At 37.8% G+C, this 17,757-nt stretch overlaps 1 protein-coding gene across 2 annotated transcripts in view; it reads left to right on the top strand.

Moving 5' to 3' along the window:
- Nucleotides 1-344: 344 nt before the first annotated feature.
- Nucleotides 345-17,757, top strand: part of LOC131168520 (probable WRKY transcription factor 2) — a 33,784-nt gene continuing 16,371 nt past the window's right edge. Inside the window, exons 1-2 of one of the 2 annotated variants that reach the window (XM_058128020.1) lie at nt 345-752; nt 1,211-1,748. In XM_058128020.1, the coding sequence (XP_057984003.1) occupies nt 1,287-1,748 (462 nt within the window). In that variant the 5' untranslated portion in view covers nt 345-752; nt 1,211-1,286. The remainder of the gene's footprint in view (nt 753-1,210; nt 1,749-17,757) is intronic. The other variant, XM_058128028.1, reaches the window with a different exon arrangement.

Raw genomic sequence — 17,757 nt, 5'->3', positions numbered from 1 at the left:
AGTAAATTTTGAAAGTAGAATAATTAAGTAAAATGAATACAATTAATTTTATTTTTTTTATAATAATTTTTTAATGTGTATTAATTATAATTTTATTATTTTGATAATATTTTGATTTAAAAATAAAAATGAATATTTTTTTAATTAAAATTTTAATTTATATTAGTTTTATAAATATTAATTAAATAGATAGTTAGGTTTCTAATTTTTAGTTTTTATTTTTATTTTTTAGTTTTTGTTTCCTCAATATTTCACAAGGATTCCATCCCAACTATATTTGTAGTTTTAAGACGACGCTACCCTGCCGAATGGACGTCAAAGACAAATGGCAGGCAGGCATTAGTGTGGCTGAAAGGGCAAATCAAATAAAAATAATAATTTCAAAACAATCAACGGAGATGGAAGGCGAGAGGGTATTTTTTGCCCTTTTCTGTTCTTCAAACATTCTATCCATGTCCGGTCCCTCCCCACCGCTCCTCTCTCTCTCAATAAAATAATAATAATAATTAGCAATAACAAAAAAAGTGGGGGAAATTCAAGATATCTTCTTTCCTTCTTTATGTAAAGCTGTTGTCTTCTCGCCATCGTCACCGTCCCCTGACGGAAAGAGAGAAAAAAAGAGACGGAAATTGGGAGAAAGGTGGGATGTTTCCTGGTGTCTCTCTTTCCGACTCTGAGGGAGGAGGAGGGTTGAAGGATCCTTGAACCGATGGATTGGGGTCAGCTTAAGTCCGGTCAGCTCATTAGGTCAGGTAAAGTCTCAATTGATATCAATTTCATATTTGACCCTCCGTGCTTTGTGATTAGATGCCTATGGAATTAGCATAATCATTTTCAACCTTTGAAATCTCTCTCTCTATCCCCCTCTCTCTCCCCGATGGTCCTGCTTTAATTTCTTTTTTTTTTCTTTGTTTTGTTTTCAGTCTCTGTATTTTGTGAAATTTTTTATTTTGTTATCTGACATCGATAACAATGATCATGATATATGCTGCTATTTAAATAATAATTATTTTATTAATCGTGCAAATTTCGTCCTGCTAGTAATTCGATATTATTATGGATTGGAAATGTTTTTCATGGACCCACAAAAATGCTTGGCTCTTCCCCGCCCTTTTAATGTTTTTGCGGAATTTCTCATGCTTTCCGTTTTACATATATTGGACTTCATATTTTATCTCGTCACCTTTTGCATCTGATGGGAATCTTTCAGGAATTCATCTACTGTGAACTGTGTAGCACCTTAATTTAAGTCGTCCCCAATAGTAGCCAAGGTTTTTTGAACCATTATGGCTGGCATCGATGACCAAGTTGCCATTATTGGAGATTGGGTGCCTCCGACTCCAAGCCCAAGAACCTTATTCTCTGCAGTGTTGGGTGGTGATGATGGTGCAAAAAAATCAATCTTGAAACCTCCTGGTGAAAATGGAGTTGAGGGGCTACTTTTGGGTGCCAGAGAGCACATTGTGCCCAGAAATCCTGATAAAAATGATGTGACACTAACTGGCGTCTCTGGTGACCAGTTGACTAAATTAAGTGCATTATCTGAGCAGAAGTTAAACTCTGGGGGAGGTCTTATGGAAAGGATGGTTGCCAGAGCTGGGTTTAATGCTCCAAAGCTCAATACAGAAACCATCAGATCTGCTGACCTGTCATTAAACCCTGATGCCCCCTCTCCTTACTTGACAATCCCTCCAGGTCTCAGTCCGACAACGCTTCTAGAGTCTCCAGTTTTCCTTTCAAATTCGTTGGTAAGATTTAGTCTTCAGCATATGCTATTTTGTTTAGCTCTTTGGCAGTTCTTCTCTTGATTCTGGGAGATTAACATGGAGTAGTTGCCTAATTGGCAGACAAAACAATATTAGCTCTCTATGTAAATATTTAGTTCCGTAACTCCATTGTTTTAAATATCTAATACTAGAGTGTGCTTATACCCAGAATCAGTAACTGAGTGTGAATAAGTAGCACAGTAATGATATGAGTTTATTTTTTGTTGATCCACTGAAATCAATAGTGTCAAGAATAATATTTTACATGTTACATAATTTTGAATATATTTTGTAAATTTTAATTTTCATTGTATTTAAATGTTTATTCAAAATAATGATGCATCTTTTCATATATTTCTTGACAATCATTAGATGCTTAAGTCCTGGATGGCAAGCATATCCAACTGTGTAACATAACTTGTGCTACACGTGCTGCTACTAATGTTCCACTTGTGTCAATGTTCTACTTCTTTAACTTGGTTGGCATTAGTAATATCTGTTGATTTTTTATTTAGTCGAAGGGTTGTGCTTTCTACTTATTGTTTTCTTTGAAATTTAAATGAGATGTAGAATTTTTTTTGTGTGTGCAGATTATCATTGATTATTTAATTTCTCAATGGGGAGGATAGATGATCTTGAGTTTTGGATTCTTTTGGGATTTTTTCTTGCGAATCCCTTTTTATTTTATTTTATTAATCTAGCATATGTTCCTAATATTGCTTCTTTTGAATTAAATAATCTAAGATTTCCTCTTGCCAAAATCAACAGTTATATATGGACTGCAAAAGTAGGGGATTGTGGTGGTTATGTTTGTGTATGGCTCAAAATTGTGCCCCATCTTAGAAGTTTGCTTTGTCTGATTTGTATGGTCTCTATGTCTCCTTTTGGGTTGTTGGGGGAGGTTTAAAGGTCATTAGGATGTCTCATAAGAAGTTTTTTTTTTTTTTTTTGTGGGGGGGGGAGGGAGGGTGGGGGGTGGGTTTTGGATGATGATGAGCATGAGGGGTTTTGATGAGTTTAATAAGGATATTTTTTTGGATATGAAAAAAATCATTCATCAACAAAGAAACAATAATACAAGCTTTGGAAGTTTGGAGGACAAAAACAATTACAGAAGTGCTGCCCAAGAATGAAAGTATCCAAAAAATACCCGAAGGTGTGCCCAAGAAGAAGTTAGAAAAACTACTCTATCCTATAACAAGTGTAAGGAAGCAGTTTAGTATTGAATATTGTCACATATACCACACACTTCCATAATGCTACCCATTTTGTGCTCTATCCAAAACCTCAAAACTGCATCAACAAGCATTCGACCAAAATTTGTGAGGTTGTTTTGTTTCACCGAAATAGATAACATGGTGGATCATAGGTGTCGTGCCACCTGACAAGTGGATAGCCTTGTAGGGTCTCCTTATCTGTAACAAGTCATTATCTTGTTAAAAAGAACCTTAGCATTCCAAATGACATTCAAGGAACATAAGAATGGATTGAAGGTTCCAATAAGTGTAGAAAGAAATAATTTGATGAAAAAAGGTTTGATGAATCCCTTAGCCTAACCCTATAATCACTCCTCAATTGAGAAGCAAAAGAGTCAAAAACCCTTAGCAAAGTGATGAGCTCCTCAACCCCTCTTTCATCAAGATTCATAAAGAAAGTGGAAATCCCAAGTTAGAATGCTCCCCTCTGAAGAGTTAGAAAAAGAAGTTGAAATGAATGGATAATGTGAAAAAATGAGGCACCAAAACCTCCAAAATAACCTCCCCATCCAAGAATCCTCCCAAATTTGACTCAAATTGTCATTATCTGTTTAGTGAGTGGGAAGAACAGCCGGGGCAACTTCGGAAATGAGCTTTTATGTGAAACATTGCCACTCCTTTGGTATCCCAACCATTAACACCATACTTGCTCCTAATAAGCTTGTGCCAAAGGGAATTTGCCTTTGAGGGGAATCTCCATAACCTTTTCACAACTAAAAAAATGTTACTAGAAACCACATTACCAAGCCCCAACAAAAACATTAAGTGATTGTGACTCTAGCCAATGCTTAGTTTACTTGGTCTGTTCCTTCAAGAGGTCTGTAGCAACTCATATTGATAAGCTTTTGGTTACAAATGAGTGGATAGACTCCTTCTTTAACTTATCCAAGGAAATTTTATTTGGCTTGTGTTTGATCATTACTCGATTGTTCTTGATTTTAATTTTGTTAAGGTGGGGTCCTAATATGTTTAGGATTGGAAACATGTCGTTGGGGCATAAAATCTGTAGATTTATTACAGGATGGTGGGGTGAATGTGTGGTAGAGGGTTGGAAGGGGTTTTATCTAGCAAAGAAATTGAAGCTTGTTAAAATAAATTGAAGGTGTGGAATAAGGATGTTTTTGGGGATATTGGCATTATGAAACGAAACATTTTTAAGGGGATAGAAGAGCTTGATAGTGTGGGAGAGGAGGGTCAAGTGGTGGAGTGGGAAGAGAGGAGGGTGAGTTACTGAATGAATTAGATTCTATTCTCTTTGAAGGAGGCTATTAGTTCGAGGCAGAAGTCTAAGGTGAAGTGGCTAAAAAGATGATTGTAACTTTGACCCCTTTCATAAAGGGGTTATAGGTAGAAAGCGGGAAATTTTATAAAGGAATTGGAGAATGAGTATGGAGAAATGATTGAGTATATTGATTTGATTGATGAGGAGATCGCCTCCTTCTTCAAGGAGTTGTATTTGGAGGATAATCACTAGAGTTTTAATTGGTCAGTTTCCTATATCAATGGAGTAGTCGGCTTGTCTTGAGAGGCTTTTCGAGGAGGGCATTAGGAGTGATTTTTGGGATGGATAAGTAGAAGCCCTTTGGGCTGGATGGCTTTATTATGAGTTTTTTTTTTTCCTTAGATTTGTTGGATATTGTTGAGGAGGATATTCTTCATTTTATAGATAGTTATTTGATGATGGGATTGTTGGGAGGAGTGTTAACTTTACCTTTTTTGTTCACTTGGTGCTAAGAGGGATAATTCTATTAGGGTGCATTAGCCTTGGTGGCTAGGCTTGGTTAAGCATCTTTTTCTAGTGTTTGGTGTAACACACATGTGGGATATGACTTTTACTAATAGGACGTGCCTTAGGATGCGTTTATTTGGTGGTTGGGCTGGCTAGGTTAAGCACCGTTAGCCTATTTTTTAGACAACATGGGTGGAATATGCTTGACCACAAGTGAGTACCTTAGCCCACTATGGTATAAGGTTAGCTCACAATCCCCCACCCAAAGGGGTTAAAAACCTAAGTAGTTCAAGGACTGAATTACCGTTTGTGTGTCCTTTTTTTTTGTCGTTCTTTTCCTTTAGGGCATTTTGATCTTCTCAATGATTAGCTTGTCCTTTATAAATGATAATTCAATTTGGGACATGATAGCTATGATAAGTCCTATAAACATTAGCAACTGAAACAAATGCACCCCTAAGATGAGGAACTTTTGGCCCATTAGCCTGCCGACTAGTATGTATCAGATCCTTGAAAGGTGCTGGAAAATAGGTGGAATGAGGTCTTTTGGGTGTTATCATCCCTTGTTGTCGAAGTGCTTTTATAGGGAGTCTCTCAGATTTTGGATGCAGCTTTGGTATCAAATGAAGTTGTGGAAGACGTGATGGGGGATCATAGGAATGGATTTTTATTTAAAGTTGGACTGCATATGATAAATTGAGTTGGAGTTTTTTTTTCTCCACTGTGTTAGGGAGGAAATGTTTTTAAGTTATTGTTGACGGTCAGCCCATACTTACTAGAAAACACTAACACCCTAGCAAACCATGATTTGACACAAATGCTCTGAAATATGTTTCATTTTTGTTCTAGAATGCGAAATTTAATGATCAAAAGCTTCCTGTCAATATTTTTTCACATGGCATAGTTTTTATTAGCTCAAATGGATAGTTATTACATTATAATTCTATTTTTAGTGATTTTTTTTTATCTATTACGCAGAACAAAATCTCTTCTAGATTTAAAAACACCTTAACATCCTCTCCAAAATATAAAAGTTCCATTATATATTTTTCACCAATATGTAGATAATTATACCCTTAGGGTGTGTTTGGTTCCGTTTTCATTGCTGGTCTTCCATTTGCGTATTTTTTTTCAAATACTAAAATTAAGAGTACAAATGGGGTTGGTTTCTTGTGCTGTGAAATCCCCCAAGAAACGGTTTCTCTTGTTTCTTAAAAAAAAAAAAAATCACTTTTTGTGATTTTCACTCCGTTGTGCAGCGGATGTGAAGTGGCAGATTTGATTGTTTTAAAAAAAATGCCGCACAGGGTGTCGTGTGCTCAATTCCCTCTAGTGCGTTTTGTATGTTCTTTTATTTATTTATTTTTTTTATTTTTGTCTTTTATTTGAGCCCATACCCAAGCCTTCATGCTGTTACCCACTCCATCTAATCTAAACCACCATTCAAGCTGCTCCCCCTCCCTTATATGCCCCACTTCTATGTGTTCCCCCTCCCTCTACTTGTCTCATTTCTCTATTTTGCTTCTCTTTCTCCTTTATCTGAACAAGTTTTTATTTTTTTTCTTTTGATCTTAAGTGTTTGCTTTTTTGTTGAAATAGTTCTAACCTTTGCATCTTCTCTGGCGATGATCCGCACAGCATGTATTGTCTTCTCAGGCAATGATATCCGGTTGCGATCTTCCGTATTCTTGTTTCCATGCCCATTCCCCTTGGTCGCTTTCTTTTGCTGACGTTTCTATTAATTTTGCTTGATGCTTAAGGAATTATCTATACGATGTATGGAAAAGTTTCTAAAAAGGAGAAAATTAATTATTTTTTTTTTTGAAGTAAAGATTTTTTTTGGTAAATATAATATAATGTTTATAAATATTTGTTTGATGGATGCTTGAGTTTTGTCATTGAAGAGTTTTCTTTAAGGATTCAAGATTTGGATTTTTTTAAAATTTTGTTTTCTTTATTTTGAGGATTTTGAATTTTAGTCGTTATGTATTTATATATTTATTTTCTTGGCAATGATTTAATCTTTTTATTATTATGTAACGACATTTTGATTTTTGTTATAAGGCATTATTTTAATTTCAAGAAATAACAAAAGTTGGAAGTGAATAACCAAATAGGTTTTTAGTTTTTGTTTTCAAATCCAGTGACAAAATCAAACAGGTTGACAGTTTCAATTTTTGGTTTCTGTTATTGGTTTTTGATTTTTGTTTTTGGTTTCCATTTCTAGAATTTTTGACAATGATACCAAATGGTATCTTAATGTTCCTCATTTTGGAGCATGTGCTGTTCCATGATCCTGTTCCCAGTCCATGAACCGAAACATTTCGTGTTCAAGTTAAGCATTTCAGCCTAAGTTGTGGTTTAGTACTTCAAGGGAGGTTCATCAGGGTGATCCTTTATGGCCATTCTTGGCAGGTCCATTAAGCATTGGGGGAAGAGGGGTTTAGTGGAGGGTCGTAGAGTTGGTTTGGATGTTATGATAATTTCTCACCTAGAATAGTGATTCTGTTTGTTTCTTTTCAGACAATTTACATACTTTTATGAATTTTTTCGACTCTTTTGCACGTTTTTGAAAGAATTTTTGGGCTAAAGGTTAATCTTTCTAAGTGTAGCTTGGTGAGTAATAATTTAGAGCAAGGTGTGGTTCATAGGTTTTTAGCTTTGGGTAGGGTGTGCTGTTCATAATTGGCCTGTTTTGTATCTGGACATTCCATTAGGCAGTAATCCTACCTCTATTTAGAGTTCCTGTTAGTGTGGCTAAAAAAATTGAAAAATTGATGAGAGATTTTGTGATTGGGTTGGGAGAGGGGGCTAGGGAACATTTGGTTGTAAGCCTAAGAGAGAGTGAGAGCAGTCTGGGTTTTTGTAACCTTATTTCTAAGAACATTTCCTTAAGTGGGTAAATGACTATGGTGTTTTCCTTTGGAGCCTGTCGTTATGGCCTAAGGAGATCATAGTAAATTTCGAATTGGAATTGAGCAAAGTGGTGAGATGTGGGCATGAGATTTAATGCCTACTCATGCCAGTCCTAGGAAGTTCTTTTCACATATTTCTTATTTGTTTTTCCCTTGTGTTAAATCAAGATGTACAGAAGCATTATCTGGTTGCCCCAAACTAGATAACTTGCCTTTGAGGTCTTTGACAACCTTTTGATGATTTGTGGCTGGAAAGACCCTTCAAGATGAAGTTCTTCTGGTCATCAATGACTTTTATGGTGATAAGGCTCTTGGCTTGGATGGATTCAATCTGCTGTTAATGTTGCTGGTCTTTCGTGGTAAATTACCATCATTCATCTCTCTCTGTCATGTGAGGCGGCGAAAGGAAGGAGAATTTGATCGAGAGAAAATCCTTTGACCTAGTGCTTGATGGCGAGCATGTTGACCTTCTTTGAATCATAGAATATCGAAGAGGTAGGAGCAGCTCCATCTTTCTTGGAGTGGAGGAAATTGGATTGCTCCTTGCTGCCATGGAAGATTTCTGGAGTTGCAGCAAGGAGAGGAAGTTAACCCCTTCATGGCTGCTTTGTATGAGGATTAAGGAAAAAAACCTTGTTGCTTCAACTCAAGGAGACCAGTTTCGGCTCGTTCTTTGCCCTAGTGGAGATGAATGCTGGTGGATGGAGGTGCGTAGCCTTCTCAGAGGGGTTACATTCGAAGGGTTGGAGCAAATTCGTTAGTGCTGTGGCTGAGCTGGGAAGAAGAGTGATTCCTAACCAGAAATGAAGCTCCAATTTTTGTTGAAGACGAAGGTGCCTTTGATCAAATCATACCTGTTGAAAAACCAAGTCAGTCTCAAAGCAGTGACACTGTCAAGTCATTTGGAGTTCAAGTGCTCCTGTCCGTATTGCTGCTGCATCAGCGGCCTCCCTCTCAAGAAGTTGCAGAAGATGGATGCTGAGCTGGGAAGAAGAGTGATCCCTAACCAGAAATCAAGCTCCAAATTTTTGTTGAAGACGAAGGCGCCCTTGATCGAATCATACCAGTTGAAAAACCAAGTCAGTCTCAAAGCAGCAACACTGTCAAGTCCTTCAGAGGTCGAGTGCCACTGCACTCATTGCGGTTGCATCAGCAGCCTCTCTTTCAAAAATTGCAGAAGATGGATCAGGAGAAGGAGAGTGAAGTCATGTGATCCTTCACACGCGTTGTTTGGCAAGAGCGTAAGGTCTCCAAGGGATCAAACAATCTTATTTTTGAATCTTTTGGGCCTACTCCTTTATGGTGCAGTTTCTTTGCTGGTTTTAAGGAATTAGGGGTAGGCCTTCTTTTGGTTCCCTCTAGCCTTTGCCCCAGTAACTTACTTTCAAGCTGTTACCGTCTCAATTGTTTCCTTTGAGTAGTCCAAATGCTTTTGCCTCCTTACTTTATTGTGGCGGCCCAGCATATCTCAAGGAATCTCAGATCTGCTTTAGAACTCCTGTACCACCTGCAGACTCATCTTGACCAGGCTGATAAGGTTGGAGGGAAATCCGATGGGGGTCCTTGAGGTCCTTGGGTGAGGAGTGCCTAGCGCTAATTTGTGCATCTTTCTCAGACCTCACAAGCTGCCAGGACAGCCCCTCCTCACCTTGTTTTAAGGAGTGTAAATGGTTGGATATTGACAGCACCAGCTTCAAAGAGCATGTGTCTGATTGGGTTATTCTCCAAATGAAGTTAGTAAGACTATTGGAGTCTGTTTTGAAGGTCTCGAAGACAGAGCAATGTGTTTATTTGAAGAAATATAGAAGAAGAGAAGGTAGGAAGGTAGAATCACTTGTAAATTGTGAAAAAACCTCAGGGAAGCAGTCGAAAGAGGGATGCAAACAGGAAACTAAAGAGATTTGGATGCTCCGTAAATTGTGATTAGATTGGAGGGAATTTGAATTTGGTGGAGGCTGGGAGCGGGCAGGTTATTGAGATGAACCTAGGTTGAGGCAAATGGGATGCCCCTTGGGTATATACACATGAAAGTGCAGGAGAACCTTAGAGACAACTAACATGTAGGAGTTCCATTACTTCATCAATGGTTGTGCCCTCATTGATCTTTCCCTTGCAAAACAAATGTTCTCTTGTTTCTACTTTTTCTTCCTTGTGGGGTATTTGTTGTAAGATTTTTGATGTGTTTGGGGAGTCTTGGATTTTCCCACCAACATTGGAATGCTTTTTTCTCTAAAGTTCAAAGGGTTTTAGTTCTAGGAAGAAGTAGGATTATTGTGGAGATGGATACTTAGTGAAGTATTTGGGGAAGGAAAACTATTGCGGAGGTGTGGAGTATAGTTTTTCTCTTGGCATCTTTTTGGTGTTTTGCATTTAGAATGTTGCCAGGGTTCAATTCACTAATTTGCAACACAATTGAAGGGCCTTGATAATTTAATTTTTTGTATCCTTGTATTGTTGTTTGCTTTGTTCTCTCTCTCTCTCTCTCTCTCTCTTTTCACCTCTTGTAGTATAACACTATGCTTCGTCCTTGAAATGTAATTGAAGTAGGAAAGAATCAAGGTAAGAAAGGAATCGGGTAGGAATAGAATTGTTGTTGGAATGCGATTATTGTGTTTGATTAATTACAAGCAATGACAACCAAAATTATAATTTCAATTCCTTTCCAATGTATAGTATTTTTGAATGGTGATTGAAACTGAATGAAGAAAAAAGCCATTCTTCAATTTAACCTTATTTTATTGATATATATATTTTTGGATCAACAACAACAGTGACCATGGCAACTGCAACGACAACAACAACGATAATTGTTCATTGTTGAATGCAATTCAAGAAAGTTTGGATTATATTATGGACTCTTTAGATGCTATTGGGTATATTTCTTTTGTGCACCCTTCTCTGCTTGAATGCTTGGAGGATGCTTCTGTCTTTGATGGGGCATTGGTTGTCGACTTAATTGTGAATAATAAATGTTGGGATGGGTTATTACCTACTCTAGTGGAGGAGATTATTATGCATTATGTTAGTGCTCAAAAAATTCTTGATGATATGGGCATGTGGTTGGTTGATCTTGGAGGTGATGAAGTTTGATTAGATGGGGCCGAAAGAAAAGCAACTAAAGGTCAAGGTGAACTATAGGGGTGTACAAAAATTACTGAAAAACTGAAAGCAGACTGAAACCGGACCAAAATCACATGCGGTTCAATTTTTCGGTATTTGGTTTTGGTTTCAAAATAGAACCGAACCGAAAAATGGAATAACCGATTTAAATATAAATTGTATATATAAATTAATATAATTAATGTGTATTAAGATATGATTGGTCATTTATCCTAGTTGTAGTGATCTGCTCCCTTTATATATAATGGGAGTTTTTTAGGGTTTCTTCTCAAATTCTCAATCTCAATTTTCAACCGACCCCCCTCCCAAAATTTTGCGGCTCTACCTCTGCGGTGCTGTCGGTGCGGCTATGCCTCCCTCCCCACTTGGCCGCTGTCCAGTCCTTGACCCTCTGCGGCTCTACCTCCCCACTCGGCCACTCTCTAGTTCTCGACCCTCTGCGACTCTGCCTCCAAGCCTCCAACCTGTGCAACCTCGCAAGTTGCAACCCTCGTCGCCTCATCGGACAGCAAGCCCTTGGTTAAAAATCGGAAAAGTCGGAACCAAACCTCTAATGTTCGGTTCTCCAAGGGATAATAAGTTTGGTTCGGTTTGGGTTTCAGTTCACCAAGATTGAAAACTGTAAAGTTCAGTTCGATTTTCAGTTTGGCCCATAACCGAACCGTTATGAACCAATTACACCCTTAGTGAACTAGCAAGATTATAAAGTTCTACCAATATGAAGTGAGGGCTTAAAAGAGGGGTTCTCTTAATTAGGGTTTGATAGTTTCTCTTTTTGTTTTTATTTCCATTTTGATTTTTATCGTTTAATTTTGTTTTATTTTTTGCATTAAGGATCTCGTCCTCTCCTAGCTTGTAATTCTCTCTTTTCTCATTTTTAACATATTTATTTTGTGATAAAAAAATTATTGTTCTCGTCTCTTTGAAAGGATATTGTTGTTGTTGTTGTTGTTATTATTACCATTGGTAAAATTGTAATTTCATTAGTAATAGGTAGGAGTAGGCATAAAATAACTTGGAATAAGGTAATGAGGAAGAATTTAATAGCTCTTAATCTAATAGAGGAAAACACCCTCGATCGAGTGAATTGGTGGAAAAGGATTGATGCAGCCAACCCTACCTAGTGGGACTTAATGCTTCTTGTTGTTGATGTTGTTGGGTGGGGGGGAGGGGAGCAATAGAGAGTAGCTAGTTGTTCAGATGGATTCTTGTTATCTAGCTGGTGGGAGAATGAGTTTCCTAATCTTTCTCATCAGGTTTATCTAGGCTAGTGTCGGATCATTTTCCTATTCTACTAGAGTCTAGTAAGTTCAAGTGGGGGGCTACTTCATTTGTATTTAAAAATATGTGGCTCGATCATAAATCTTTTCAATCTTTGGTTAGGAATATTTGGAGTGAGAAAGGTTGGGTAGGTTCAAGAGGGAAATCTTTCGGAATGTGATAGGTGAAGGGGTTAAAGTTGATTAATGATTTAGAGGGGGCGATTTTTGGGAATCAAGAAGTTGGAGGCAAAAGACGTAGTTTAAGTGGGTTAGGGAAGGTGACTGCAATTCTAAATTTTTCCATAGTTTGGATTTAGGAGGAGAAGGAATGCAATTATGAAGCTGGAATTGAGGGGCAGAGAGGTCACTATTGATTTTTCTTTGATTACTGAGGAGACTACAGATTTTTTTTTGCTAATTTGTTTATTGAGGAGGATCCTTGTGGCCTATGTGTGTTCAAGGTTCTGCTATTTCCCTGGACCCTGCATACATGGATGCTTTGTGCAACATACTATTTAAAATTAATTTCAAAATATTAATCCCTCTCCACTATTATTATTATTCTTTTTTTTTAAATGATAAAAGAAGGTATATTAGATGAAGAAAAAGAAGATACAGCAGAAGGGGACAAGAAGTCCACCCCGAAAAAAAAATAGCAAATAAAAGTACAAAAAAAAATTAAAAAAATAACATTAACCAAGAATCCCCCCTCGAATCCCTTACTATTATAATTCACTCACACTTCAAGTTAGCTAACTCCCTTTGACCTTTTTTAAATTTTGCACCCATCAAAACACACTTCATTTCCTCTAGGATCACACATCTTTAAATCTAATTTGTCCATAAGAACTTGAAATCTTCTAAATCCTTCCTTGAAATCTTCTCTACTGGTGTTGGTAAAAGTCCATCTTTTGCGCTGCAAATCATTAACCAAACCGTTGTTTTCAAAGATAGAAACCCCTCCAATCCTTCCAACGTAGATGGGTGACTGGGTGTACATATGATAAATCCCCTAGAACATCATTGGAGTTGGATACATATCCGTATTGCCCCCTAATTTCATCCAGCAGTAAACTCCCACCATGATCAAACTCACTAAGATCATCACTTTCATTATCTGATAGATCTCCCTATTTCATAACCTCCTTTCCTTTGGTAAACCCATCACAAGAATTACCCATATTCCTTGCATATATGTCCTCTGCTATACAAAGTCTCCTTTTAAATTCCTCTTTAAAACCTTTGGCACTCCCTCACAAGAGTGCTTTCTCTTTTCTTCAGACAATTTCTTCATTTCTATACCTATTAAAGTAGCCTTTTAATGAGTGTAAACCTTGGACCCCTTAAATTTATCTAAGGCCAGAGACATTAGATATCCTCCCCAAAACACCATCACTTTTGTAAGCCTTAGCTGCACCATCCTCTTTACCCTCTGCAAGCCCAAAATAATCAACCACTTTGGCACTGTTAATGGTTATTTAATCATTTAATATTATTATTATGTGTTGGAGTTCTGTTAGTAATAAGTGCGAGTTAGTAAGCGTATTATGGTCGTTCCCATTGTACTAGAGGGAGAGACCTATCATTGTGTTTAGGTCTTCCATTTCACCCAATTATTCAACATGGTATCAGAGCAAGATTCTGAGACCTAAACCCTAATTGTCAGTCATCATCAAATGGAAGCCCAAAACCCTAAATCTGCTGCATGTGTACCATTGTAGAACTTCCAGCAACACTATAGCCCTAAAAAAGGGCCAGCAGCTGCCGTAAGCCAGTGAAGTCGCAGGAAAATTTGTGGGCGACACTGCCAGTTAAGGAACACAAGATCTACAATAGATTTTGCAAAAACAACACCATAGTCACCCACAGACACTGCTGATCCACCCCCTACTGAAATCTCATCTCCAGTAGCTTCGTCATGCGCCCTCATGCACCGGTTGAAGGCTGCCAAGGCCGGCCTCACGTGCTGGCGTGTGAAGCAAATTTTAGGCATGTTTCTAACCTGAATTCTTCTAGCAGGGCTCGAATCCCTCTATAAACATATTATTGAAGTTTTTCGTGATGTTTTTTGTTCAAAGATTTTACCTTTTTTAGTTGCTCATTTACAACATCTGAGAAATGGTTGTTTGGTGCTTCTTGAAGTTGTTTGTCTATGTTTATTGAGTTTACTGAGCTTGAAATTGGTATTTTCTGTTTTTTTTTTTTTGATTGATACATTGTGTGCTTGTGGTTTGCATTAGTTGTCGAAGGTTGTTTATGTTGGGATCAAGTTAGTGAATTTGAAAAACATGGTGCCGGCTGTGTGTTTTTGATTTTCTGCTCTATCGAGGTTGTATTTGTGTTGGGATGGAGTTCCCAAATCCCAAAAGTGTCTCCCCCTCGTAAGTTACTTGTTTGAGTGAACAACATACTATAGCTGTTTTAGAGGAAGATTATTTAAAATTCCTGCAGTATCAGACGTCCCAATAAGCATCTCATCACATTGCATCTTTTGCTAAAAAAAATAACCATACCATTTGTATGTCATCTGGTATCTCTCCCACTAGTCCTTGGGTTATCCACTTTGCTGCTATTGGCCATATGACAGGTGTCACCAATTTCTTTCTACTCTCTAGTATTCTACAAATCTACTTCGAGTTACCCTTGCTGATGGGTTCACTGCTGTTGCTAAGGGAATAGGAACAGTAAATCCTACTCCCTCCATCTCTCCTTCTTCTATTCTCTACATTCCTAAATCCTCCTTAAATCTTATGTCTGTTAGTAAAATTACAAATTCACTAAGTTGTTTTGTAACCTTTCCTAATTTTTTTCTCATTTAGAATCTGAAGACGGGGGAAGATGATTGGCAGAGGATGTGAGGCTGATGGACTTTACTACTTTGAGTCGCTCTTTTCTTCTATTGCCTGTAGTGTTGCCGACACGCCACATCATATCCATTGTCACCTTGGTCATCCATCATTGGACAAGTTAAAACAATAGTCCTACTTTGAGTTCTGTGTCTACCCTCGAATGTGAGTCTTGTCAATAAGGAAAGCATCATCGTGTTCCCTTTGCCTCTCGAGCCAATAAAAGAGTCGTTAGCCCTTTTATGTTAGTCTATTCGATGTTTGGGGTCCTAGTCGTTTCATGTCAAAGTTGGGGTTTTGATACTGTCACTTTTGTCGATGATTGTTATAGAATGACTTGGTTGTATTTGATGAAAGATCGCTCGTGAGTAGTTTAATATCTATTGTGCCTTTTGTTCTCAAATAAGAACTCAGTTTGATATGCCAACCCAATTACTTTGTAGTGATAATGCTAAAGAGTACTTAAGTACTCAATTCATTACCTATATGACAAACTTCGTCATGATCCATCAGTCATCTTGTGCCCACACTCCATAACAAAATGGAGTTGTAGAGAGAAAAAGTAGGCATATTCTTGAAGTCACTCGAACCCTTTTGTATCAAATCAATGTTCTTAATTTTTTTGGAGTGATGCTGTTCTCACTGCTTGCTCTCTCATCAATAAAATGCCATCCTCTGTCCTTGGTGGTAAAATACCATATTCAATTATCTTGCTTGAGGCTCCTTTGTTCTCCTTTCTTCCTCGTATATTTGATTGTGTGTTCTTCGTTCAATTAAATCTAGGAAGGGATAAATTGGATCCTCGTTTTATCAAATGTATTTTCTAGGTTATGATATTGATGTTACAACCCCACTTTACATCGATTCCTTGTCTCTGCTAACGTCACCTTTTTTGAGTCTACGTTGTGCTATTTTGATTTATTGAGTTTTGTCAACCTTGATTAGTCTTTTCTTCTGTCTAGCCTTCCTAATCCTAACTTATTTCCTTTGTCTAGTCCTGCATCTTCATCTAGTTTGAGTCCTTCTCATCACTTGGATCATCCTAATCTGCAAGTGTACACATGATGACTCAAGGGAGGAGTGCCTCCTCCAGCTTCCATTTCGACGCCTCCAATTTCCTCGTTAGATGATCATTTTCCCCAAGTGGTCTTATTGCTGTTCAAAAAGGTAAAGGCACTTGTACCCAACATCCAATCTCTACTTTTGTTTCTTATGATTTCTTGTTACCCTCATACTATTTTTTTGTTAGTACCCTATCTTCTATTGCTCTTCCTAAGTCTATTTCTGAAGCCCTATCCCATTCTGGGTGGAGAAATGCAATGATTGAAGAGATGCATGCTTTACAGGATAAGGATACTTGGGAATTGATACATCGTCCTCTGTATAAGTTTGTGGTTGGTTGCGTTGGGTGTATACTATGAAGGTTAATCCAGATGGTTCTCGGGCTCGATTGAAAGCCCCCCTTGTTGCTAAAGGATATACTCAGGTGTGTGGCCTTGACTATTCAGACATATTCTTTCCTGTAGCCAAACTTGCCTCAATATGTTTGTTCATCTCCTTAGTTACCATCTATCACTGGCCTTTACACCAATTAGACATGAAGAATGCTTTCCTGCATGGTGATCTTCAGGAGGAGGTCTATATGGAGCAACCGCTTGGGTTTGTTGCTCAGGGGGAGTCAAGCTTAGTGTGTCGACTCAAGAAGTCACTAAATGGATTAAAATAGTTTCCAAGGGCATGATTTGGTCGCTTCAGTGTTGTAGGACTTGGATTTGGCCTTCAACGATGTGCAGTTGATCATTTTGTATTTTATCGTAATGATTCTGATTGTGTATGTGGATGATATTGTGATTACTGGTGATGATGGTCAAGGTATTCGAAGTCTAAAGCATTTCTTGCAGACTAAGTTTTAGGACCATTGAAGTACTTCTTGGGTATAGAAGTATCAAGATTTCGTATTGGTGCCATCTTGTCACAAAGGAAGTATGTTCTTGATCTTTTAGATGAGACTAAACTATTGGGATCCAAACTCGTTGATACACCTATGGGTCCTAACAGCAAGCTAGTGCCAAATATGAGTGATTTGTTACCCAACCCAGGACGATATTGGAGACTTGTTGGAAAGTTGAATTATCTTAGTCACTCGACCAGATATATCTTTCGTAACAAATGTTGTGAGTTAGTTTCTTGATTCTTTGAGAATAAGTCATTGGGATGCTGTAATTCGCATATTGAGATATCTCAAAGGTGCACCTAGGAGAGGTCTTTTATATTAGGATTGAGGTCACACTAATATTTAGGGATATATTGATGTAGATTGGGTTGGATCACCTTCTATTGGAAGATCCACAACCGGGTATTGTATCTTTGTCAGTGGTAATTTGGTGTCTTGGAAAAGTAAGAAACAAACTGTTGTGGCTAGGTCGAGTGTTGAGTCAGAGCATAAGGTTATGGCCTACGCTACATGTGAACTTGTTTGGTTGAAGAATTTGTTGAAAGAACTAGGTTTTCCACATTCTTAGCCCATGGAGTTGATGTGTGATAATTGAACTGCTATTCATATTGCCTCCAACCTAGGTCTTCCATGAGCGGATGAAGCACATTGAATTTGATTGCCACTTTATGTGGAGAAACTTGTGCAGAAGTTCATTACAATCACTCATGTGAAATCTGAGTTTCAACTTGCTTATTTGTTCACTAAAGCCTTGGGGGGAGTGCTCGTGTGAAATTCATTTGGAACAAGCTAGGAGCATATGATATATATGCTCCAGCTTGAGGGGGAGTGTTAATGGTTATTTAGTCATTTAGTATTATTATTATGTGTTGGAGTTTTGTTAATAATAAGTGTGAGTTAGTAAGGGTA

The sequence above is a fragment of the Malania oleifera genome, chromosome 1 (assembly GCF_029873635.1).
Source record: "Malania oleifera isolate guangnan ecotype guangnan chromosome 1, ASM2987363v1, whole genome shotgun sequence".
Classification (NCBI taxonomy): Eukaryota; Viridiplantae; Streptophyta; class Magnoliopsida; order Santalales; family Ximeniaceae; genus Malania; species Malania oleifera.
Note: the sequence above shows the minus strand (reverse complement) of the source record. Positions and strands in the feature narration are given on the sequence as shown.